The sequence below is a fragment of the Leucoraja erinacea genome, chromosome 31 (genome assembly GCF_028641065.1).
Source record: "Leucoraja erinacea ecotype New England chromosome 31, Leri_hhj_1, whole genome shotgun sequence".
Lineage (NCBI taxonomy): Eukaryota > Metazoa > Chordata > Chondrichthyes > Rajiformes > Rajidae > Leucoraja > Leucoraja erinaceus.
In genome coordinates this window covers 5,873,642-5,899,059 of record NC_073407.1, presented here as the reverse complement: position 1 = coordinate 5,899,059, position 25,418 = coordinate 5,873,642, and the positions used below count along the sequence as shown (strand labels likewise).

Here is a 25,418-nt window from a genome sequence, read left to right as displayed (position 1 = left end):
CTATTCATAAATAATGTGTACATCTGGCAGTGGGATTTTCCTCTGAATTTAACTCCATACGTCAGGTTAGCTAACTATGGCGGCAACATACAAAATGATTGTGAATTCAGCCTTAAGAAACCATGCAATGTAAAATACCACTACACTAAGAATTTCTAATTGTTTCATATACGAATAATGGGATGTTGCATTGCATGGTTCCTGAAGGTTGACTTAAAAAAAAAAGTGGTCACACTGTTGCATGTTTTAATGCTTATGTTGCTAGGTTGCAGTAATATTGCACCTTGTGCAGTAAAGATACCAATATTAGGCACTCGGGCAAAGAAATTAATTAAAAAATATTTTTTTTACAAGTTCATATTGAAATTTTGTTTTAAACTTCATATCGATGAGTTGAGTGCAGGTGAAAGAATAAGGGGGGGAAAAGGATTTGAAACTGTAAGTGTATCTTTTGGTAGTGTAACTGCCCCCAAATAAATGCTCCATTAAAGAGACACACTTGCTTGTTTGAACATGCATGCTTGTACATTTGTGCAGGGTCTCCTGCCTGTAAGCCTAATGTCAGAATTCTGATGTTTCGGATAGCTGCAGAAATTAAAATGTAAAATTCTTGGACATTTTAATCATTGGTGCCATAAATAACTGGCGGGAGAAACTCAATAAACTCATAAATCATGGATGGCGGGTCTCATGCTCACCAACTAAAAGTTTGGCCGTTTCCCAAATACTCTTATTAAATTCTGAGCTAATGAGTGGTTGAGGGACAGGCTTCATATGCTGGTGGTCTCCTAATACAGTGCTTGACAATAACATCATTAATTTTTTTGAAAGGACTCGCATTACTTAGGCAATGTGTCTTATGAAGGGGATTGCCCTTTTAAATGGTCGTATCATTTAACCGTGCTAATTTACAATTAAGTCGTTTTAACCGTTGCCTTATTTAATTTATGAAAAGTTTCCTAAGGAAAAGCAATGATGTCATAACCATCAACACTTGTTTTTTAAGAGGCAAAGAGTTAAAGTTGATTTGTAACTAGCCAAAAAAAGTTGCTTTCCGCTGCTCAGTGCTGGTTGACACTTTACAAATCTGGAAGCCAGAGTTTCATTTACACTGTTGGCAATAGCTTTCACATTTTCTGAAGACATGGAACATGTTCTGACAAAGGCTGTGCCTTGATTTGATGTTTCCCCTCAGCTATATCCAAGAGTAATTAATTAACCAGAACAAGCTTCCTTGATGTTCCACGTTTTCTAGCATGTCAGGCTAGTCTTCCTGTTACCTTTTTTAACAGAATGGATATGTGACCACCTTCTACACAGGAAAAGCTCCATTTTAAGGTGCAGTGGATTCTGCCATTGGTTGTATTTCCAGGGTGAATCAACTAATCTCAATAAATTCAAAGTAGTGATGTTATTGTATGAAATTAGTTCATTCTTGGCCACGTGAGAATAGCCTACAGACTTTAAAGAATGATCACTTTTGATCTGTCGCGCCGATGTATGCCCAGTAAATCTTTAATATAGAACCTTAATCAAGCATCATTAAGAATTAACCAACCTTCTCTTGCCTGTTTCAGCAATGGATGGCGTGCCTTTCACGGTTTCAGAGAAATTTGCGAGTGCAATAGAAACTGTAAGTATCTTTCACTGTGACCAAAATACCATTGTTCTTTCAAACCCAGATGGCAAGTTTAAAAAAAGCAATTTCTACTCTTTAACTTAGAGGTCCATTCTGTGCATACTATTCGGTACAACAATTCCACAACATGTTGTGGACAAATGAGCAAATGGTAAAACTTCTTCACTTTTGGGAGAAAAAGTGGAGAAAATATATAATTGAGGGGGGGGGGTGGAGTATGTAATTGAGCTAATACAATATCCCAGGAATTTGTTTCCCATTTTTTCACAGTGAATCAATAACCGAGACATAAACCATTTAACAGTACAGAAAAACAGGCTGTTCGGCCCACAATGTCTTTTCGGCCTAAAATGATGCCAAGATAAGCTAATCTCCTTTTCCTGCATGTGATCCATATCTATTAATTCCCTGCATATCCACGTGCCTATTCAAAAGCCTATTAAATGGCACGGTGGCGCAGCGGTAGAGTTACTGCCTCACAGCGAATGCTGGAGACCCAGATTCGATCCCGACTACGGGTGCTGTCTGAACGGAGTTTGTACGTTCTCCCCATGACCTGCGTGGGTTTTCTCAGAGGCCTTCGGTTTCCTCCCAAACTCCAGACGTACAGGTATGTAGGTTAATTGGCTTGGTAAATGTAAAAATCATCCCTCGTGTGTGTGTGTGTGTAGGGTAGTGTTAATATGCGGGGATCATTGGTCGGCGCGGACCCAGTGGGTCGAAGGGCCTGTATCTCTAAAATGGAAAACTCATACCTGCTTCCACCACCACCTTTGGCAGCTCGTTCTAGGGGGGAAACCCCCCCCCTCCTTTCAACCTTGTCCCTCTTTGCCCCAACCTTGCCCCTCATATCTTAAAGCTATGCCCTCTAGTCTTTGACATTTCCACCCTGGGGAGGCAGGGGGGGGGAAATGTTCTGACTGTATACCATATCCATGCCTCCCATAATTTCATATACTCCTATCAGGCCTCCCCTCAGCCTCGAACGAAACAGCCCAGGTTTGTCTACCCACTGGGAAGAAAATATGCTAATTTCTAATTGTATTAAAATTGAACTGCTTTAAAATGCCCAAATATGTTTGCAATGTTGAGTTGTCCAGCTTGGCTGAATGAATCAACTTTACCATGTAAATTCCTTGGCTGCTCTCCAATGCCTTTATCCGCACTGTCTTCCAAACCGAGTTCCGAGGGGGCGCTAAATCTTAATTAGACAGCAGCTGTACCTCTGCTGAGCTTCAGTGCAATCAATATTGCTTAAGAACCTTCTTTTTCTTTTGCAAAATCAACACCAGTTGATAAGTGATGTTAATTGTGGGGAAGATTTAATAAAAAAAAGAACCATTAAGTCGTGGGCGTATAAGGGACAGACTTGGGGACATTTCAGCTTAAATTATAGACCAGTTTTAATTGATATTGGATGTATGGAGATCACTTTGGAAAAGTGTACAATTTCTAATTGTTGCACAAAATTCTTAGAAATACTGTCTGGAAAGCAATAATAGGAATTTTATTTGAGCTCGATGTTGTCCAACCACTAGTTATGACTATTTCTTGAACATAAACCTTTCCTACATTGTGCTATTGAAAATAGACAATAGACAATAGGTGCAGGGGTAGGCCATTCGGCCCTACGAGCCAGCACCGCCATTCAATGTGATCATGGCTGATCATCCCCAATCAGTACCCCGTTCCTGCCTTCTCCCCATATCTCCTGACTCCTCCATCCGCTAAAATGACAGGATTGAATATTATGAGCACAGTGTGTTGAAGCATTGTAACCAGGAATTTGTATTTGTGTGTTTTGTGGGTTTGGAATATTCAGATTTTTGAACCACCAAATAATTTGTTCTTAGTAACCTCTTATGAGGGATTTTCGATTCAGCAATGAAATATCTTACCATCTCAGGGAACCTCTTTTGAAAATATTTGATAAGGTAGCCTAATGCCAGAACAGAAGAGCTCATTTTATTTCCCTTGACCTTTTAGAAAGTGCATAACATTTAAGTCAAAGGGCACACAATCTGTACCCTTAAGGCACATCTCTTCACAGTTCATATATAAATTTAGCGTATTCAAAAAAACGGTTAGCATTTTTTTTGTATTACATTAATATGAAATTAAAAAAAGATTTACTAAAGTTTCAATTTTCATCGTTAGATACAGTACTTTTGCACTAAATACATAAATCTGTATCTTTAAGACGCGTTTCTTCACTATTTATTTATAAATGTAGAATATTCAGAAAAATGTACTTTTTTGTATTACCTTAATATGAAATAGAAAAAGAACATAAACTACTAAAGTTGTTACAACTTGTTTTCATCATCAAATAGCTTTGTATGAAATACATAAATAGTGGATCTGCAAAATAGGTTAAAAAAATCAACTGAAATGACATTGTCAAAGAGCAAGGAGGCTTCCTTGGCAATTTGATCTACCATAGAGCCTCCTGCACAAATGTCACTTATTCTCCACGCAACACTTCTTCACGTGTTAAACAGGAAATCTGAAATCCTTCTATGCAGGAATACATTTCAATTCAATTCAATTCAATTCAACTTTAATGTCATCGCACAAATACAAGTATGAGTACAACGAAATGCAGTTTTGCGTCAGTCCGTAGTAGTTGTGCATAAAGAAATAAAAAAAATAGAAAGAGTGAAGATACAGAATCATCAAAAAATACAGAATAATTAAACAATGGGGACGGAGGGACCGGATAAATCTATCGGCGGGACTCCGAGTTCAGCAATGTGATTGTATTGTTGTAGAAGCTGTTCCTCATCCTACTAGTACGTGACCTGCGGCTCCTGTACCGCCTCCCTGATGGGAGGAGGGCAAACAGTCCATGGTTGGGGTGTGAGGGGTCTTTGATGATCTTCCCAGCCCATCTCAGACACCGTTTTCGGTGGAGGGCATCCATGGCAGGAAGCGGGGCACCGATGATGTGCTGCGCGGTTTTCACCACCCGTTGTAGTGCCTTCCTGTCCGCAGCAGTGCAGCTGCTGTACCATACTGTGAAGCAGGTGGTCAGGATACTCTCTATGGTACAGCGGTAAAAGTTGGTCAGGATCCGGGGGGACAGGTGGGCTTTCTTTCATTCGTCATTCCAAAAAAAACCCCAAAGTATCCTTGTGTCGAAAGGAACTGCAGATGCTGGTTTAAAACGAAGAGAGACTCAAAATGCTGGAGTAACTCAGCGGTACAGGCAGCATCTCTGGAGAGAAGATAATGGCTGATGTTTCGGGTCGAAACCCTTCTTCAGACTAATGTCAGGGGCGTGGGCGGTACAGAGATAAAATGCAGTCGGAGACAGTAAGACTGGTAGGAGAACTGGGAAGGGGAAGGGGATGGAGAGAGAAAGCAAGGACAACTTGAAGTTAGAGAAGTCAATGTTCATACCACTGTGGTGTAAGCTACCCAAGTAAAATATCAGGTGCTGTTCCTCCAATTTGCGCTTGGCCTCACTCTGACAATGGAGGAGGCCCAGGACAGAAAGGTCAGTGTGGGAGTGGGAGTTAAAGTGTTGAGCAACCAGGAGATCAGGTAGGTTTAGGCGGCTGAACGGAGGTGTTCGGCGAAACGATTGGCGAGCCTGCGCTTGGTCTCGCCGATATACAGCAGTCCACACCTGGAACAGCGGATACAGTAGATGAGGTAGGAGGAGGTGCAAGTGAACCTCTGCCTCACCCGAAAAGAGTCTTTAGACGGAGTCGAGGGGGGAGGTATAGGGACAGGTATTGCATCTCCTGCGGTTGCAGGCGAAAGTACCTGGGGAAGTGGTGGTTTGGGTGGGAAGGGATGAGTTAACCAGGGAGTTGCGGAGGGCACGGTCTCTGCGGAAAGCAGAAAGGGGTGGAGAGGGAAAGATGTGGATAGTAGTGGGATCTCGTTGGAAGTGGTGAAAATGTCCGAGGATTATGTGCTCTATGCGACTGCTGATGGGGTGGAAAGTGAGGACAAAGAGGACTCTGTTACATTTGAAATGTACATTGCAAAAATAATTGTTGTATTCCTTGTACTGTCAAATCTGTTAATGGATGGGAGGCATTATCTGCTACCCATCCTAGAGTGGAAAAAATTAGGTCATAAAAACTGCCTTTTGCTTTGAATATATAGATCCTATGCAGTTAGTAAAATGAGAGCATATTAGTTATTATCTGAGCATTACAGTAAAGCATAGACCACTTATATTGATTTGAATAAAATGTAACATTACTAGCGAAAGTAAAGAAACTTTTTTAATTAAAAATTACTTTGTGTATTAATAAGTCCTGTAATATAGTAATTACTGTAATTCCGTCTCCACATTCTTGGAGAACATTTAAAAATTAATTGGCCGATGCGATGGTTGTTTGATGTTACCTGAATCCCTCAGATGGGTTATATGAGCAAACTTTTGTAATGAAATAGAAAATGTGTTTGGAATGAATTTCTCTTGGAGAAAATGTATTACCATTAAAAGATAATGATTTAACTTTGTTGGAGGAGTGGGAGTGTGGTTCAATGTAACTGAAATGATTTTTTATTGTTAAATGTCTGCATAATTTAAACAGTGTAGCTGCCAATAAGAAGTGAAAATGTCATAACAACTTAGGATATTACATTGCCAAATAAACTGGCGAAGCTCCGAGCAAAGCCTTGCATTATTGAGGCCTTTTGCATTCCTTGCAGAGTGTCCAGGGTGTTTTACAACCAGTGAAGTGCTTTTGAAGTGTTGTCACCATTTATGAAACCCGGCGACCAATTTGCGTACAGCAAACTCAGACAAACAGCAACTTTATAAGCAGCAGATTGCCTATATGGAAACATAGAAACATAGAAAATAGGTGCAGGAGTAGGCCATTTGGCCCTTCGAGCCTGCATCGCCATTCAATATGATCATGGCTGATCATCTAACTCAGTATCCTGTACCTGCCTTCTCTCCATACCCCCTGATCCCTTTAGCCACAAGGGCCACATCTAACTCCCTCTTAAATATAGCCAATGAACTGGTCCATGCCGATCAGCGATCCCCCACACGGTACCACTATCCCACACACACACTAGGGACAATTTACAATTATACCAAGCCAATTAACCTACAAACCTGTATGTCTTTGGAGTGCGGGAGGAAACCGGAGATCTTGGAGAAAACCCACGCCAGTCACGGGGAGAACGTTCAAATTCTGTTCAGACAGCACCTGATCGAACCCGGGTCTTTGGCGCTGTAAGGCAGCAACTCTGCCGTCGTGCCACCCTTTGAAGCAGAGTCATCAGATTGCTAACATTCTCCTGGAGGGAACTGTCGAAGCTTCAGGTTAAAGTTTCATCCACAATGCGCTGCCTTTGACAGTGAAGGACTCCGTCAGTACTGTCAGCCAAAGGACAGGCACAGTCAATGTAATTACTTTGCCAAATACCAAAGCTGAACCTTCCAAACTGCTTTAGGAATCTATTAAAGCGCATGAGTGAAGCCACATTTTGTTCATCCTCTGGGATTGCCCTGACGTATTTCTCCAAAGGTCTAATCGTGGCCTTTTACACGGTCGTTTATGTGACAGAATGCCTCGCCGTAGGGCGTGTTTTCATATTTTTAATGCCAGCACCTCTCTTCCCCACACCCTTCAATGCCACAAACACCTCCAAGTGAGTGCTTACGTGACACAAAGTGGAGGATGAGGCAGAATTTCCCCTTAATTAAATGTCATATAGTCACACAGCAAGGAAAAAGGCCCTTTGGCTCAATTCATCCACGATGATCAAGATGTCTATCCGAGCTAGGTAAGACTATTGTTACCATTTCCTGTGTTAATGATTCCTTCGTCCCATCCCTCATTCCCAATTCATGCTGACTCGGCTGATGGCCGTTCATTATGTCAATTCATTTCTGTGTCCCAGCTATCAAGATAATCTATTCAGTGCTGAGAACATTGCCTGCCATGTTACTACACTTCTGCATATGCCTGCCAAATCTCTTATCTGTACATTTGATATCTGTAGCAACAGGTATTCATCACTGTATGACTCTATGATTCCCACCATAAACCTATGTCCTCTGGTTCTTGATTCCCCAAGCCTGGCTAAAAGATTGTCCATTCACCCTATCTATTCCCGCAACTATATACCTCAGCCTCCTGTGCTCCAAGAAATAAAGACCTAGCCTGCTCCACCTCTCCCTATAGCTCAGGCCCTCGTGTCCTGGCAACATCCTCGCAATGGTTTGATGGGATTGGGTTACATGTGACATCATTGGGTTGCGTTGGGATGAGATTAGTCATGGCCAGGTCATGGTATACGTGTATTTTACGATATCTAATTTAGGTGCCAAGTAAATAGAAACGTAGAATTTGATATTAAATGACTTAAAGGAAACAAATGTTACGAAGGAAATGGGGTAGAGGTGAATGAAGAACCATGAAGTTTAGTTTAGCTTCGAGATACAGCGTGGAAATAGGCCCTTCGGCTCACTGAGTCCATGCCGACCATCGGTTACCCGTACATTAGTTCTATGTTATCCCACTTTCACATCCTACACACGCCAAGGGCAATCTACAGATGGCCAATTAAGCTACAAACCTGTATGTCTTTGGAATGTGACAGGAAACTGGAGAAAACCCACATGGTCACACGGGAGAATGTGCAAACACCTGACAGACAGCACCCGTAACCTGGATCGAACGACACTGTGAGGCAGCATCTCTGGCCTCTGGCGAACCTGGGCCACTGGCGCTGTGAGGCTGCGCCACTGTTACTGAATGTCATACCAGGCTTTAAGGGCTGAATGGCCCGCTTTATTTCTTCTAATCTTTGATTAAGTTACCACAGTCGAGTTGATGAAACCTTTGTTCTAATGAATTTGCACTGCAAAATTGTAGATTAGCATTTGAGGGTGAGTAAATAGATTTTTGAAAACAAAAGTACTGTTGGCAGTTTATTGTCATAAAAGCATCTGAAAAAGATATGCACCCATGCGTAAAACGATTAGTTGTAATCATAGGTTTTAGTCTGTCAAATAACCCTTGTTTAGTATTGGTGGTTTAGCAGCATTAATGTTAGCTATAATTTTGTGCTCCCAGACTTTGTCTTGGATTCAGTTCTATTAAAACCTCAATTTTGAATTTTTCAATTTGATTTCAGGTGCAGCCAGATGAATTAATGGGCATAACAATCAAATCGTTGGCTGAAATAGAAAGGGAAGTAAGTATCTTCTTTTAAATCCTCTGTAAAAAAAAAAAGGAAATATTATTATGTGGCGTCTTCATGGCAGCCTGAGCATTACTGCAATATAATTCAACATTTGGGACGTCACGGTGATGCAGTGTTAGAGTCGCTGCCTAACCGCCAGAGACCAGTGTTCGATCCTGTCGCTGCTGTCTGTACGGAGTTTGCACGTTCTCCCCTTGACCGCATGGGTTTTCTCCGGGTGCTCCTGTTTCCTCCCACACTCTCAAAGACATACATGTTTGTTGGTTAATTGGTTTCGATAAAACTTGTAAATTGGCTGTAGTGTATACAGGATAGTGCTAGTGTTCAGACTGAAGAAGGGTGTCGATCCGAAACGTCACCTATTCCTTCACTCCATAGATGCTGCCTCAACCGCTGAGTTTCTCCAGCATTTTTGTCTACCTTTAACTATAACTCCTTGTTCATTTGAAAGAATATCTCAGTGACCAAACTGACTAGTTTAGCTTAGCTATGTAGGCTAAACTAATCTTGTATAAACATGTAGTTTAAACATTTAGTTTAGACTATATCTCAAGCTTGTAGTCTGACCCTGAATATTAGGTTTTCTAATAAGTATATCTAGAACTCCAAGATAAGAAAAGTACCATGCTTGCCAAGGACAAGAAACACTGGGCAAAGGTGTTCTTTTTGAGGCAAATGTGTTTAGATTGTTTCCACGTGATAGACCTATGAGTGCCGGCTTTGGTCTGTTCTTCAGCTACTTTAGACTTCAGCAAATAGGCATGGAAACGGGCCCTTTGTCCCACAAAGTCCGCACCAACCACCGATCATCCCGTACACTAACACTAGGACCAATTTACAATTTTTACCGAAGCCATTTAGCCTACAAACTTGCACATCTTTGGAGTGTGAGAGGGAACTGGAGCACCCAGGGAAAACCCACGCAGTCACAGGGAGAAGGTATAAAACTCCATGCAGACAGCACCCGTAGCGGGGATTGAACCAGGTCTCTGGCACTGCAAGGCAGGAGCTACCCCGTGCTACTGGGTCGCCTACTTAATTTGCACCCTGGCAATGAAACTAGTACAGATGCTCCCCCACTTGCATACGGGTAACGTCCCACAGACCTTTGCGTGTCAGGTGTTATGTAAGCCGGAAACGGAAGTGCTACGGCGCACACAGAAATTTACTATTCGATGCGGAGACTCTGTGGGAGCATGCGCGAGAACAACTGACTGGCTTGTGGAAACGGTCGCATGCGACGGCAGTAGCGCACTGCTGCCGAGACGCGCAACTTGGAAATAAAGTAGCGGGCCTAAAGAATTGCCTATGTATGTAGGAGTTTACGTAAGTCGCCTCTTACATAAATCAGGGAATGCCTGTACAGATTACAGTATAGTACCAGCACCATGCATTATTCAAGGACATTGGCATTCATTCTAAGACATTTAATGGCTACTAGACCAAGTTGGGCCCCCCCGTCCCCAATGCAATTATCCACCACTCACCGCTCAGCTGACAGATTCCTGCTGTGACGCCAGAGATCCCCGTTGTGACACGCAAGGCAACGCTCCCCCAACTGCGCAGGCGCGGCTAGGAAGTGGGAGCGTGACTGCCAGGTTTATTAAAGTATTAAAAGTCAATAACCTTTAAAATATAACATCAATCTGAACGAAACTTGCTAAAGTACATCGCAGGACATTGGTGAGTAAGGTGGGCCTAAAATTGTTGCGCTATCGTGTACCGTTTTTGCGTAGTATGAGAAATAAACAAACAACATGAGAGTTTTAGTAATATAATAATAATAATAAATAATAATAATAATAATAATAATATAACGATTCAGCCTTTTACCTGAATGCAACAGCTGCTGAAGTTTTTTACAAAGGCTTGGATGTTTAAAGACTCCGCTCAGTCTGCAGGGTATATGCCTTCCTTACCTGACGCATTTTTGTCTCCTTCTTACCTCCTGGCCATTGGCACCATCTCGACTCACCTGCCGATTATCATCTGTTCTCTCACCTATATCGCAATCTGTCACTTGCCAGGCTTTGTTGCACCCATTCCCTCTTTTTCAGCTTTCTATCCTCTACTCAATTGGCCTGAAACATCATGTGCCTGTTCCCTGAATGGAAAGACTTGAAGGGCCGAATGGCCTAATTCTGCTCCCATGTCTTATGAACACATGAACATAAGTATCAAATGGGCAAGAAGTAAATGTCTGTAAGATACTGTAATGCTTTGAACACGTACTTGGATAGGAAAGGTTTAGAAGGATATCGGCCAAACGTGGGCAAATGGGACCAGCTTAGATGGGGCATCTTGGTTGGCATGGACGAGTTGGGCTGAAGGGCCTGTTTCCGTGCTGTGGATGGATTGTGCATTTCACTTGAGATGGACACAGAATGCTGGAATAACTCAGCAGGTCAAGCAGCATCTCTGGAGAAAAGGAGTAGGTGACATTTTGGGTCGAGACCCTTCATCAGACTGAGAGTCGGGTCTTCCCGCATTTCGTTTCCCGATTTCAAACGAGGATTTAGTGGCGGAGGTGTTTGTATAGCATTTGGAACCAAAAGTATTTAGTTTAGATTCTCAGTCCCACATGAATAGCACCAAGTGCCAGCATGAATGCTGAGCTGCTGCTAACAATGTTCAGCTCAAACATCTGCTGTTCAGGCACATAAGCCATTAATGGATCAGTTTGGGAACTAGCCGGACCACAAGGTTGAGCATTCCACAGCAACGGAACACTTTCACTTCTTGGCAGAAGCAAAAAGAGATTTTTTTCAAGTGGAGAGGAAAGTATTGCACACTTCAACCTCTAAAGAAAATACGTTTAAATGCCAGTTGTCAAGGTGCAGTTGATTGACTGCCTTGCTTTTTCATGTGGAATAGTATGAAATTGCACAAAATTGGAAAACTGGTGTTAATTATAGACAGGGAAGGGCAAAGAGATCAAAGACATTAACAGCATTCTTTTAAACAAATCTAATGTCTGTTGCATTGAAATCGAAACTCGGTTGAAAAGAATACAACAAAATGGTTCCTTGCTGGTTGTTGTTCTTGATGTAAGAAATGTTTTCGGGTTGGAGAATGCCAATTTCTTCCATTAAACCTGAATGCGCATTCTTGCAGCTTTTAGCTTCGTTTAGAGATACAGCGCAGAAACAGGCCCTTCGACCCACCGGGTCCGTGCCGACTAGCGATCCCCATACACTAACACTATCCTACACACAACAGGAACAATTTACAATTTTACTAAGCCAATTAACCTAAAAACCTATATTTCTTTGGAGTGTGGGAGGAAACAGGAGCACCCGGAGAAAGCCCACGCAGGTCACGGGGAGCATGTACAAACTACGTACAGAGAGCACCCATGGTCAGGATCGAACCTGGGTCCTCTGGCGCTGTAAGCGGCAACACTACCGGAGAGTCGTTCCAACTCGATGGTGTGCAGGGCCGTTGTGTCTTAATTACTCATTATCCATATTTAATGAATACAATTCAGCCTCCGTAATCAATTCAGCCTTGAAGAGAGCTGTAGGTATTGAACTTACATTTGGATCCAGTGTAGTGTATGGTATAATGTGCAGCGTGTCATGACGGAATTACCTGTAGACTGCTGTGTCTTAAAAGTTACTCTGTGTAATATTCCCTTCTGTTCATGAGGATCCCTTGGCTCCCTTGGATTTCCCTTGGAAGAGGAAGGCCCTCTTCCTCCTGGCCTATTCCGGAGTTGATATCCGGTCCAGAACTCCAGGTCCGCATCTTTGGGAGGTGACGAAATGTGTATGAAGGAACTGCAGATGCTGGTTTAAACCGAACATAGACTCAAAAGAAGGGTCTCGACCCGAAACGTCAGCTATTCCTTTTCTCCAGAGATGCTGCCTGACCCGCTGAGTTACTCCAGCACTCTGTGTCTATCTTTGGGAGGTGCCTCCTTCCAGGTGAGGGCTGGATTGAATTTCCGTGCCCCGAATAGATGTGAAAGATCTGGCACAACAATTTGAAGAACCCCAAATGGATTCCCTCGTTTGTGCACAAACATGATGCCAAGTTAAACTGATCTCATCTACCTGTACGTGATCCATATCCCTCTAGTCCTTGCACTTCCATGTTCCTATCTAAAAGCGTCTTAAACGGCACTGTCCTCTCTGCCTCCACCACCACCCTGGTAATGCATTCCAGGGCCCGCACAAAAAACAACTTGCCCCATACATCTGCTTTAAAGTGTGCACCGTCTCACCATCTAGCTATGCCTTCTAGTGTTCGACATCTCCACTGTGGGGGGAAAAGGTTCTGACTGTCAGTGCTGTTTCTATCAGTATAGGGCTTGCATCAGCAAAGGCTGACCTGCTTAGGTTTTCCCCCATCCACCCACTGCTTTCTTTCAAACTCAAACCAGTAATTTCTGACACTATATCTCTCAAGTGCCATCTCTTCTCTGCCATCTTTTTTTTTCAGCAATGTTATTCTGCTGCTCCATACTATTTACCCCGTAGCAGTTTTTAGAGATACAGCATTGGAAACAGACCAAAGAAAGACACAAAAAGCTAGAGTAACTCAGCGGGACAGGCAGCATCTCTGGGTAGAAGGAATGGGTGACGTTTCGGGAAGGGTCTCGACCCGAAACGTCACCCGTTCCTTCTCTCCAGAGATGCTGCCTGTCCCGCTGAGTTACTCCAGCTTTTTGTATCTATCTTCAGTTTAAACCAGCATCTGCAGTTCCTTCCTACCCATTGGAACCAGGCCCTTCAGCCCGCTGAATCCTCGCCAATCCTTCACCATTCACACTAGTTCGATGCTAACCCACTTTCTCATCCACTCCCTGCACACCAGCGGCAATATACATTGAACCTACAAACCCGCACGTCTTTGCATGCGGGAGGAAACCCACACGGTCACGGGGCGAACGTGCAAACTCCACACGATATGGCAGCCGAGGTGAGGATCGAACCCTGATCGCTAGCGCTGTGAGGCAGCAGCTCTACCTGCTGCGCCACGCGGTAGATCTTCGAAGACGGAGTCGCCGGTGTATTGAAACATGACCTGCGCAGTATTTTTCGCATCTTGCACAAAAATGGTTTTGTGTTTATTTTGTTTCCACACTCCATTGTTTCAGGAAAGGTGATGTAGAGCCTGAATTAAAATCAGGCAAACACTGTAGCCGTTTCTTGTATCATTTCCAAGTCAGTTCTATCAAAACTAATGCTCTATGACTGCAAGTTAAAAGGTTTTTTTTCTCGTGTTAATAATATTTGACATTCAGCAAACCATTTCGGAATAAATACGAAACATTTTAGGTGTAAGCATTTACAGGATATGCTAAAAAAAACTGCATAGTTGGTTACCAGTGTTTCATTTTAACTATTCATTCTCCATTCACGGGCACAATAGATATTCTACAGGGCACAAACTGCTGGAGTAACTCAGCAGGTTATGCACTATTCCTGGAGAACATGGATAGGCGACATTTTGGATCAGGATCCTTCTTCAGACTTTTCCAGACCCGAAAAGTCACCTCTCCATGTTCTCCACGATCTGCTGCGTTACTCCAGCAATTTGTGTCCTTCTGTGTAAACGCCCATCTGCAGTTCCTTGCTTCCACTATAGATACTCCCCTGCCTGTAAGTAAGGTTCCTCTGATCCTTTGTGTAGGAGGGAACTGCAGATGCTGGAGACAGGCACAAAATGCTGGAGTAACTCAGCGGGTCAGGCAGCATCTCTGGAGAGAAGGGATGGGTGATGTTTAGAATCCCGATCCAATCCTTCTATCCAGAGATGCTGCCTGTTCCGCTGAGTTCCTCCAGCATTTTGTGTCTATCCTCTCTGATCCTTTCCCTGGATGTGGAATCGGGGGGTGGGGTGGGGGGGGGGGCTGCCTCTGTTCTCTCGCTTTCCCATTGGATTTCTCGTGCTTTTCAGCCGAATAAGAGTCGGTACCTATTTCTGCAGATAGCAGAAACAAACTGGCAGGGAACCAAGTTTGAGAAATACCACTCCCCTGTGTGGGCTGTGGGTTAGACCCTCGGGTGAATGATAACACAGACACTACAAATAATGCAGGAACCGAGATGAATAAAACTACAATAAAATCAAGGAGGGTATTAATTATAAATGCACTGTAAATGATTAAGCAAATCTGAGGCGCATTAATGTGCTGTATTTAGCGAACTGGCGGGCAGGAAAGATAAATGAACACTGAATGCGGAATGTGATGAGACAGTCATTGCGTTATATTCTAATTATTTAATGGAGGAGTTATTTAAGGAAAGGCAAAAACCGAATGTGAAAGCCGATCTCGAAATGCAGCCGTAGTTGTTTATTAATTTTTCCCTACGTTCGGGTAGGATATCTCGCCGAACTTGCGAAACTCGGGAAAAATAAATGAGCTATCTCCCTCGCACACTAGTCACCGTGCTAATTTCCGCGACACTTTCCCAGAAAACGAATGAGACGATGAAGTTCCATCCATAAATCACAGTCGCAGTGGAAATGGTGAATGCTTTTCGCAACAGTCGGAAATTAATTCTAAAGTTAACATTATCTGTAAATTTAAGAAGTGGCTTCCGCTGAAGAACGTTGCAGTCCGTCCGAGTAGTTCTTTGAATGTTAATTTGCGCATTTGCAGATGGAATGATAGAATTGCATTTTGTTGTTCCGTTTCCAGTGCAAGTGGCAATTAAACACCCTTGATATATCTGCTGCTGAGTAGCAGGAGCGACCGTCATTAATATTTAGAAATTCCAGCAAACACAAAGTGGGCGAGAAGATATGCAAGACATTGATCGTAATCTTCAGAACAGTTCTTTTTAAATGAAAACTCATTAGCAGTGTAATGTGACATTGGTGAAACGTGTTCTATCACCCAGAGATTATTTTTATAAAGCAAAAGACTGAATACCACATTGGATTAAATTATCTGATTGGACAAAGGAGCAATTTAAGCAGAGATCATGGAAAATACTTACAGCTTTAAACTTTTAAAATTATCAATTAATTAATTTCAAAAACTTATCTACAGGCATGAAATTCATCACTTATTAATTGCAGAAAAGTATTCTCTGAAATAATGTCTCTCCATCTGTGACCCACTCCCTGGAAATTTATATTTAATATCCTTCACTTTTTCCATTCTCTCTTTCACCGCCTCAACATATTTTCATTCTATTTCACTTACAGCAGCGTTTAACGACGTATAAAACATTTTCAGCTGGAGGAATAAGTTGGCCTAATGCAACAACAGCATACTTTTATTACAAAATGTGTGTGTGTGTGTGGCTTCACACTTGCTGTTCCATGCCTTGAACACAAGCTGTGCAGGGGAGAAAGTAACACACACCAGCATTTCCCAAATCTTTTCAGTGCAAACGTGAAGTATTTACTCTTCGGTAATTACTGATATACTGTACCACATCCTACATTCGTTCACTCAGGTACTGATTGCTCGGTATCAATGCTTAATATGACTCGTCTAGGTTAATAAACATATCTGCTAAGTGGCAGGAATTTTGAATGCTTGTTCTAGCAATTAGGTCCTTTTGATTCCCAAATGACTGCAGAAACACTTCTTGATTATAATTGCTCGTAGTCACGCATATCTAATTTGTGTCTTTTTAAGTGTTAATTAGTAAACATTTTTAGCTGACATCTCTATGTATTTGTATTTTGAAAAATGAGTCTTGTTCCTTGTGTAGCTTGAGGCGGAAGCTGTTAGTTGTGACATCATGAAGTAGGAGGTAAATTGATGAAGACATGCTTGTCAACCATAAAAAAGCAGGGAAATGAAGAATTTTTGATCATCTTTGCATTCATTCTGTACGTATATTCCAATGTTTCTTCATTATTTTTTAACCAGCGGACATTGATGCATGGGTTTTCTGATGGGGACTCTGCTTTCTGCAATCCATCATGATAATTATAGTTTTGTTTGTATTTTTGTAAGCAATTATCTGCTTTCTGAAGTAATGAGCATGCCCTGTGTTTGCCATGTGCCGTTAATGTTACTGTTAATTTACTCCTGAGAAAGTGGTTCGGGCTTCACTCTTTGCAGGTTCAGAACCTGCAGTTTCCAAGGACAACAGTGGTCTTTTAGCAGCACCTAGTGTTGTGCTCCAGTACTGCAGCAGCAGACGGCTCGTGCTTCACAGCTGATCAAAAGTTGCTCGGACTATTTTTCTTAGTAGTACACATGTGTTCATACTTCCCTTTGCTGATTTTTATTTAGTTTGCTGCCGTCATAAGCGCATAGGTCTATTTGATGATTGGAAACCTTCCTGTATATTTCCAGACAGTAGGGGCCAATTTTTTAAATGTATTTATTTAAAGAAGGGTAGAATAGACAATAGGTGCAGGAGTAGGCCATTCAGCCCTTCGAACCAGCACCGCCATTCAATGTGATCATGGCTGATCATCCACAATCCTGCCTTCTCCCCATATCCCCTGACTCCGCTATCTAGCTCTCTCTTCCAAGTATCCAGAGAACCGGCTTCCACCGCCCTCTGAGGCAGAGAATTCCACAGACTCACAACTCTCTGTGTGAAAGAGTGTTTCCTCATCTTCATTCTAAATGGCTTAGCCCTTATTCATAAACTGTGGCCCCTGGTTCTGGACTCCCCCAACATCGGGAACATGTTTCCAGCCTCTAGCGTGTCCAAACCCTTAATAATCTTATATGTTTCAATAAGATGCCCTCTCATCCTTCTAAATTCCAGAGTATACAAGCCCAGCCGCTCCATTCTCTCAGCATATGACAGTCCCGCCATCCCGGGAATGAACCGTGTGAACCTACGCTGCACTCCCTCAATGGCAAGAATGTCCTTCCTCAAATTTGGACGACAAAACTGCACACAATATTCCAGGTGTCATCTCACTAGGACCCTGTACAACTGCAGAAGGACCTTTTTCAGGTCTGGACCTGAAACATGACCCATTCCTTCTCTTCAGAGATGTTGCCTGTCCCGCTGAGTTACTCCAGCTTTTTGGGACTATATTTATTTATATATCTATCTATTTATTCTAGCTATTTATTTGTCTATTTATCTATTTATTTATTCATAATATATATATTATACAATATATAATAATTTTAAACTTTGTGGCGCAACGGTAGAGATGCTGCTTTACAGCGAATACATCACCGGAGAACCGGGTTTGATCCCGACTACAGGTGCTGTCTGTACGGAGTTTGTATATTCTCCTAGTGACCTGTGTAGCTTTTCTCCGAGATATTCGGTTTCTTCCCACACTCTTAAGAGGTACAGGTTTGTAGGTTAATTGACTTGGTAAATGTAAAAATTGTCGCTAGTGTGTGTAGGTAGTGTTAATGTGCGGGGATCGCTGGTCGGCGCAGACCCGATGGGCCGAAGAGCCTGTTTCCATGCTGGGAACGATAGTGGCAGTGAAGAGACTTTTGGATAGACACATGGATATGCAGGGAATGGAGGGACATGGATTATGTGCAGGCAGGAAGAGTCTGAAGAAGGGTCTCGACACAAAATGTCATCCGTTCCTTCTCTCCAGATATGCTGCCTGTCCCGCTAAGTTACTCCAGCAGTTTGTGTCCATCTTTTGTCTTGGCATGATGTTCAGCAGCAACATTGTGGGCCGAAACGCCTGTTCCTGCTCTGGACTGTGCTATGTTTTATGTTAGTCTATCCTGATTTTGTCTGCATACCAGAACCAAAATTAAAATATTTAAAAATAAAAGAATGGTTAGGTTCTGAACAGAAAAATGAGAGAGTAATAGTGTTTAATTGTCATATTACCGACAACGGAACAGTGAGAGTCTTTCTTGTGACGGGCCTGTAAAAGCAATACACGCAGGTAATATATAACCCTTTAAAAAATGTCGTTAAATGAAAATAGACAATAGGTGCAGAAGTAGGGCATTCGGCCCTTCGAGCCAGCACCGTCATTCATTGTGATCATAGCTGATTATCCACATTCAGTACCCCGTTCCTGCCTTCTCACTATATCCCCTGACTCCGCTATCTTTAAGAGCTCTATCTAGCTCTCTCTTGAAAGCATTCAGTTAATTGGCCTCCACTGCCTTCTGAGGCAGAGAATTCCACAGATTCACAGCTCTCTGGATAAATGTTTTCCTCATCTCCGTTCTACATGGCCTACCCCTTATTCTTAAACTGTGGCCCTTGGTTCTGGACTCCCCCAGCATCGGGAACATGTTTCCTGTCTCTAGCGTGTCCAATCCCTTAATAATCTTATATGTATTAGTACAATATCAGTACGGTAAAAACAATGAAGTCCATAGTGCCACCAAACAGTCCGTAGAAGCTCATAGTTGTTGAGGTTGGATGTTGGAAAGAAGCAATTCTTGAATGTTGGTGGTCACAGTTTTCAAAACTCTGTACCTTCATCCCAGTGGTAGGAACAAAGTGAGAGCTTGGCCAGGATGACATGGGTCTTTGATGATATTGGCTACCATTTTGAGGCAGATAGATCCCATTGGTGGTGGGGAGGTCAGTATCCATGATGGACCGAGCAGTGTCCACCAGTCGGTGATCTTTCTTGTGGGCGTTTGAGTTGCCGAACCAGGCCGTGATGCGACCAGTCAGTATGCAACCAGTCAGTATGCTCTCCATCATACACCCATAGAAGTAATTAAAATAAAATAAATAAGTAAAATAATGACCATCATTCAGCTTTTCACTTTTTTTGCGGTCAACATGTGCACTCTTGTTACTTTTTTTCCTTAAAATCAAATCCCAAATGTAAAGAAATAAGAATTGCGAATATATGGCTATTACTTTATGAGTTTAGTTTAATTTATCGTCATGTGTACTGAGGTACAGTGCAAAGCTTTTTTTGTTGCATGCTATCCAGCCAACAAAAAATAATTGCGATCAAGCCGTCCGTCCACAGTGTACAGCTGCGGGATAAAGGGGATTGAGAAAGTAAAGGGCCTGTCCCACTTGTCGATTTGTTTCGGCGACTGCCGGCATCATTGACTGACATATCAGGTCACCGAAAAATACGCTGCATGATGACGTCAGACGCGGCGGTGATGTGGCATGATGACGTATGACGGCGGTGATGTGGCGTGATGATGTATGACGCGGCGGTGATGATGTATGATGCGGCGGTGATGTGGCGTGATGATGTATGATGCGGCGGTGATGTGGCGTGATGATGTATGATGCGGCAGTGATGTGGCGTGATGACGTATGACGCAGCGGTGATGTGGCGTGATGACGTATGACGCGGCGGTGATGTGGCGTGATGATGTATGACGTGGCAGTGATGTGGCGTGATGATGTATGCGTGATGATGTATGACGCGGTGGTGATGTGGCGTGATGATGTATGATGCGGCAGTGATGTGGTGTGATGATGTATGACGCGGCAGTGATGTGGCGTGATGATGTATGATGCGGCGGTGATGTGGCGTGATGATGTATGACGCGCGTAGTTTTTTCAAGTATCGCAACATTTTTTTGTCACCGCTGGATTTTGAGATGTTCAAAATCTTTTGGCGACACTGATATGACGACGGCAAAAATCGCCAAGTGGCTCAGGCCCTTAATGCCGCTGTTGGAGCAGTGGTTTAAAAGAGCGGAGCAATTGGAATGAATGATTGCAGATCCACTTCTGGGACCAGCACGCAGGGAGTCGCCTTGGCTTGGCCAGCAGTTTAGCAGGCTTGCCAGGTAATTATCTGAAGTGCAATCAAGGATCCTTAAGGACAAATGCTCTTCACATCGTTTTGACCAAGAATTACTGTCACGGGTTACAAACACAGTAACCAATGTTCAGTAAAGAGCTACATTGCAGAGCTACTATTGTGAGCAGTTCTATCAGAACGCAACAAGGAGGAGGAGCTGGAATGGGCCAGTTGTCTTTTTGAGCCTGTTCTTCCATTCAGTGAGGTCACGGTCAATCTGTTCTCCACACCTCTTCCACTCTCTCACAATGCCCCTGGATTCCCTGCCGCTCACATGGCTCTTAGTCATCACCTTGAATAGATGCAATCTCTCGGGTAGAGGATTTACTTTAGTTTCCTTTATTGTCACATGTACCGGGGTACAGTGAGAAAAGCTTTTGCAACATGATAACCAGTCAGCGGAAAGACTGTACATGATTACAATCAGGCCAGATAGATGATAAAGGGAATAACGTTTAGTGCAGGATGAAGTCCAGGATCGTCCGTTTAAAGATAGTCCGAGAGTCTCCAGTGAGGAAGTTGGGAGGTCAGGACCACTTTCTAGTTGTTGATAGGATGGTTCAGTTGCCTGATAACAGCTGGGAAAAAACTATCGCTGAATCTGGAGGTGTGCTTTTTCACACTTTTGTGCCTCTTGCCTGATGGGTGAGGTGAGAAGACTGGGGTGAGACTCGTCCTTGACTATGCTGGTGGCCTTGCCGAGGCAGCGTGAAGTGTAAATGGAGTCAGTGGAAGGGAGGTTGGTTTGTGTGAAGGTCTGGGCTGCGTCCACAATTCTCTGCAATTTCATGCGGTCTCGGACGGAGCTGTCCCCAAACCATGCCGTGATGCATCCCATTAAAATGCTTTCTATGGCGCATCAGTAGAAGTTGGTGAGAGTTGTTGGCGACATGCCGAACGTCCTAATCCTTATAAGGAAGTAGAGACTTTGCTGTGCATCGTTGCCCATTTCTCCAATATGGGAGGTCTAGGACAAGTTGCTGGTGATATTTACTCCTCGAACTTCAATCTTTCAACCATCTCTCCTTCGGCACCGTCAATGTGGGGTATTCGTACCACTTCGCTTCCTGAAGTCGAACACTATTTCCTTTCCCTTGCTGACATTGAAAGAGAAAGGTTGTTGTCCTGATACCAGGTCACGAGGTTCTCAAATCTCCTGCTTGTACTCCATTTCGTCATTATTTGATTTCCAGCTCCACAACAGTGGTATCGCTCGTGCATTTGTAGATTGAGTTGGGTTTGTACTTGGCTGCACAGTCATGGGTGTATAAAATGTAGCAAAGGGCCTGAGAACTATTCCTTTGCGGAAGGGCCACTGTCAAGTCAAGTCCAGTTTATTTGTCACATACACATGTGCAGTGAAATAAATGTTGAGGACACTGGTGTTGAGGATTATCGTGGGGGGGGGACGATTTGGCCCCTATCCTCACTGATTGTGGTCTGTTGGTTAGGAAGTCAAGGATCCAGTTGCAGAGATGAGCACCGACTCCCAAGTTCCGCTGATAGACACGAATTGCTGGAGTAACTCAGCGGGACAGGCAACATCCCTGGAGAGAAGGAATGGGTGATGTTTCTGGTCGAGACCCTTCTTCAGACTGGTTGGGGGTAAGGGAAACGAGAGATATAGACGATGATGTGGGGAGATAAAGAACAAGGAATAAAAGATATGGCAAAATAATGATGATAAAGGAAACAGGCCATTGTTAGCTGTTGGTTGTGTGAAAATGAGAAGTCAGTGTGACTTGGGTGGGGAAGGGATCGAGAGAGAGAGAGAGATCGAGAGAGAGGGGCTACCTGAAGTGAGAGAAATCAATATTCATACCACTGGGCTGTAAGCTGCCCAAGCGAAATATGAGATACTGTTCCTCCAATTTGCGTTGAGCCTCACTCTGACAATGGAGGGAACCGAGGACAGAAAGGTCTGTGTGGGAGTGGGAATGGGAAGGAGAATTAAAGTGTTTAGCAACCGGGAGATCAGGTAGGTTCAGGCGGACTGAGCGAAGGTGTTTAGCGAAACAACTTCCCAGTCTACATTTGGTCTCGTCAATGTATAATAGTCCACGTCCTGAACAACAGATACAGTAGATGAGGTTGGAGGAGGTACAAGTAAACCTCTGCCTAACCTGACAGAACTGTCGGGGTCCCTGGACAGAGCCTAGGGAGGGGGTATAGCGACTGGTGTTGCATCTTCTGCGTTTGCAGTGGAAGGTACCTGGGGAAGGGGGTTCCACATGTTTGATGATGAGCGTAATGGTGTTAAAAGCAGAGCTGTAGTCTATGCATAGAAATCTGATGGAGGCATCTCTCTTATTCAGGTGTAACAGCGGTTAGTGTGGGATCAGGGAGATGGCATCAACCATGAACCTGTTATGGTGGTTGATGAACTGCAGTTGGTCAAGTTTGTTTGGTAGACTGAATCTAATGCGTTCCATAACCAGCCTCCCAAAGCTTCATGATGGCGGATGTCAAGGTTACCGGACAGCCGTGCTTAAGGCATGAGATCTCCAAAACGAGAATTCCAAAGACGCATGACCATTTGAAAGAAGGAATTTATTCTCATATTTGCACACATGGCCCTTCAACCCAATTAGTCAGTGGCGACCAAGATGCCCAACTCCACTAGTCCCGTTAGTCCACTTATGGCCCATACCCATCTAAACCTTTCCTTTCCATTTACCTGTCCCAAATATCTTTTAAATGTTGTTATTGTATGTGCCTGAACCACTTTGTCTGGCAGCTTGTTCCATACATGTACCACCTTCTGATTGAGTGTAATCCTCATTAACATCCATGATTCTTTAATGCTTTGATTTTTTTTATACAATGCTAATTTGAATGCACTATTATTTCCACTGCTTGCACCTCTTCCCTGGCACAGTAAGTAATTACCTTGAAAGTCACAGAGGAGCAGCGAGGGAGTGGATTGGCAGCGACATCCTAAAGGGCCTGTCCCACGAGCATGCGACCTGCACGACCAAACCGGAAGCGGGGGCCGCGCTGAGGTAGAGTGATCCCCGTACAGGGCCGGTCCCACCAGCATGCCCCTGCATGCGGCGAGCGCGCCCAAACCGGAAGCGTGGGCCGTGCGGAGGTCGAGTGAGCGACGTGAAGTTCGAGTGAAGTCCGCGGGAAGTTTGTGCGTGGCGTATGGCGTCAAGACGCTGCGTATGCCCGACGAGGCGGTTGCGGGCCGGCAGGCCGTTGCCGCGCGGAATTTTTGAACACAGTCAGTTTTTCGGAGCCCCGCGCGATGTCGGGACCAACTCCGCACAACTCCATACGGCTCCAGCGATCAAAGTGGGCCCAGCCCCGTGAGGCCATACGGCTCAAGCGACCACATTAGGTCGCGCTTGCCGCATGGAGTCGCATGCTCGTGGGACGGGCCCTTTATTAGTTGAGTGAGTCGGTGTCTTGATTAGATAAAATTAAGTGCAGGTGTAGTGGAGCGTACTTGTTGAGGCAAAGTGCCTTAGAGAGGTAAAGTGTAAGTCTTTGGCTCAAGAGTCTTCGGCGAGGAGGCTGAGGTGAGGAGGCTACATTTATTCGGTTGTGTGTTTAATTTAAATATTTAAACTTATTGACGCGATGGCAGGAATATTACTGCGGTGCGTTTGCTGTAGGATGAGGGAAGTCGGGCATGGCTGGTGTCACTGACCACAACACTTGTGGGAACTGTGTACAGATGCAGCAGTTCAAGGGCCGAGATAGCAGCTGGATGCGGTCCATCTAGGACAACGGAAGCTTCCTGGACAGTTATGGGTAGAACTGCGACATAGCCAAGGGCAGAAACACTTGTTGGAGTGGTATACAGACCACCAAACAGTACTAGTGATGCTGGGGGTAGCATCAAGAAGGAAATTAGGGATGTGTGTAGCAAAGGCACAGCAGTTATCATGTGTGACTTTAATCTACATATAGATTGGGCCAACCAAATTGGTAGCAGCGCTGAGGAGGAGAATTTCCAGGAATGTATACAGGATGGTTTTTTAAACCAATATGTAGAGGAACCGACTAGAGGACAAGACATCGTAGACTGGGTATTGTGTAATGATGAAGGATTAGTTAGCGATCTTGTGCAAAGCCCCTTGGGCAACAGTGACTATAATATTAGTTAGCGATCTTGTGCAAAGCCCCTTGGGCAACAGTGACTATAATATGGTGGAATTCTGCATTGGGATGGAAAGTGACACTGTTAATTCAGAGACGAGGGTCCTGAACTTAAAGAAAGGAGAGTTTGAAGGTATGAGACAGGAATTGGCCAGGATAGACTTGAAAATTATACTTGAAGGGTTGACGGTGGAGATGTAAAGGCAAAGATTTAAAGACCGCATGGATGAACTCCAAAAATTGTTCATCCCTGTCTGGGAAAAAATAAAACAGGAAAGGCGGCTCAACCGTGGCTAACAAGGGAAATCAAGGATATTGTTAAATCCAAGGAAGAGGCATATAAATTGGCAAACCACTGGGAGAAATTTAGAACTCAACAGAGGAGGACAGTTCATTAAGAGGAGGGGAAAAAGAGCACAAATGAAAACTTGCGGGGAATATACTGGCTCTGGAAGCTTCTTTAGATATGTAAAAAGGAAAAGATTAGTGAAGACAAATGTAGGTCCCTTACAATCAGAGACAGGAGAATTTAAAATGGGAAACAAGGAAATGGCAGAACAGATAAACAAGTACTTTGGTTCTGTCTTCACTAAGGAAAACACTAACAATCTCCCAGAAATACTAGAGGACCGAGGATCTAGTGGGAGGGAGGAACTGAAGGGAATCCACATTAGTCAGGAAATGGTGTTAGGTAAACTGTTGGGACTGAAGGCAGATAAATCCCCAGGGCCTGATGGTCTGCATCACAGAGTACTCAAGGAGGTGGCCCTAGAAATCGTGGATGCATTGGTGATCATTTTCCAATGTTCTCTCGACTCTGGATCAG

The 25,418-nt window shown here is 43.7% G+C and overlaps 1 protein-coding gene across 5 annotated transcripts in view; it reads left to right on the top strand.

Moving 5' to 3' along the window:
- The window catches only part of LOC129711847 (multivesicular body subunit 12B-like), a 224,990-nt gene that overhangs the window by 153,432 nt on the left and 46,140 nt on the right, over nucleotides 1-25,418 (top strand). For all 5 annotated transcript variants that reach the window (XM_055659807.1, XM_055659809.1, XM_055659810.1 and 2 more), the window contains exons 8-9: nucleotides 1,578-1,633; nucleotides 8,759-8,818. In XM_055659807.1, coding sequence (XP_055515782.1) covers nucleotides 1,578-1,633; nucleotides 8,759-8,818 — 116 coding nt within the window. The remainder of the gene's footprint in view (nucleotides 1-1,577; nucleotides 1,634-8,758; nucleotides 8,819-25,418) is intronic.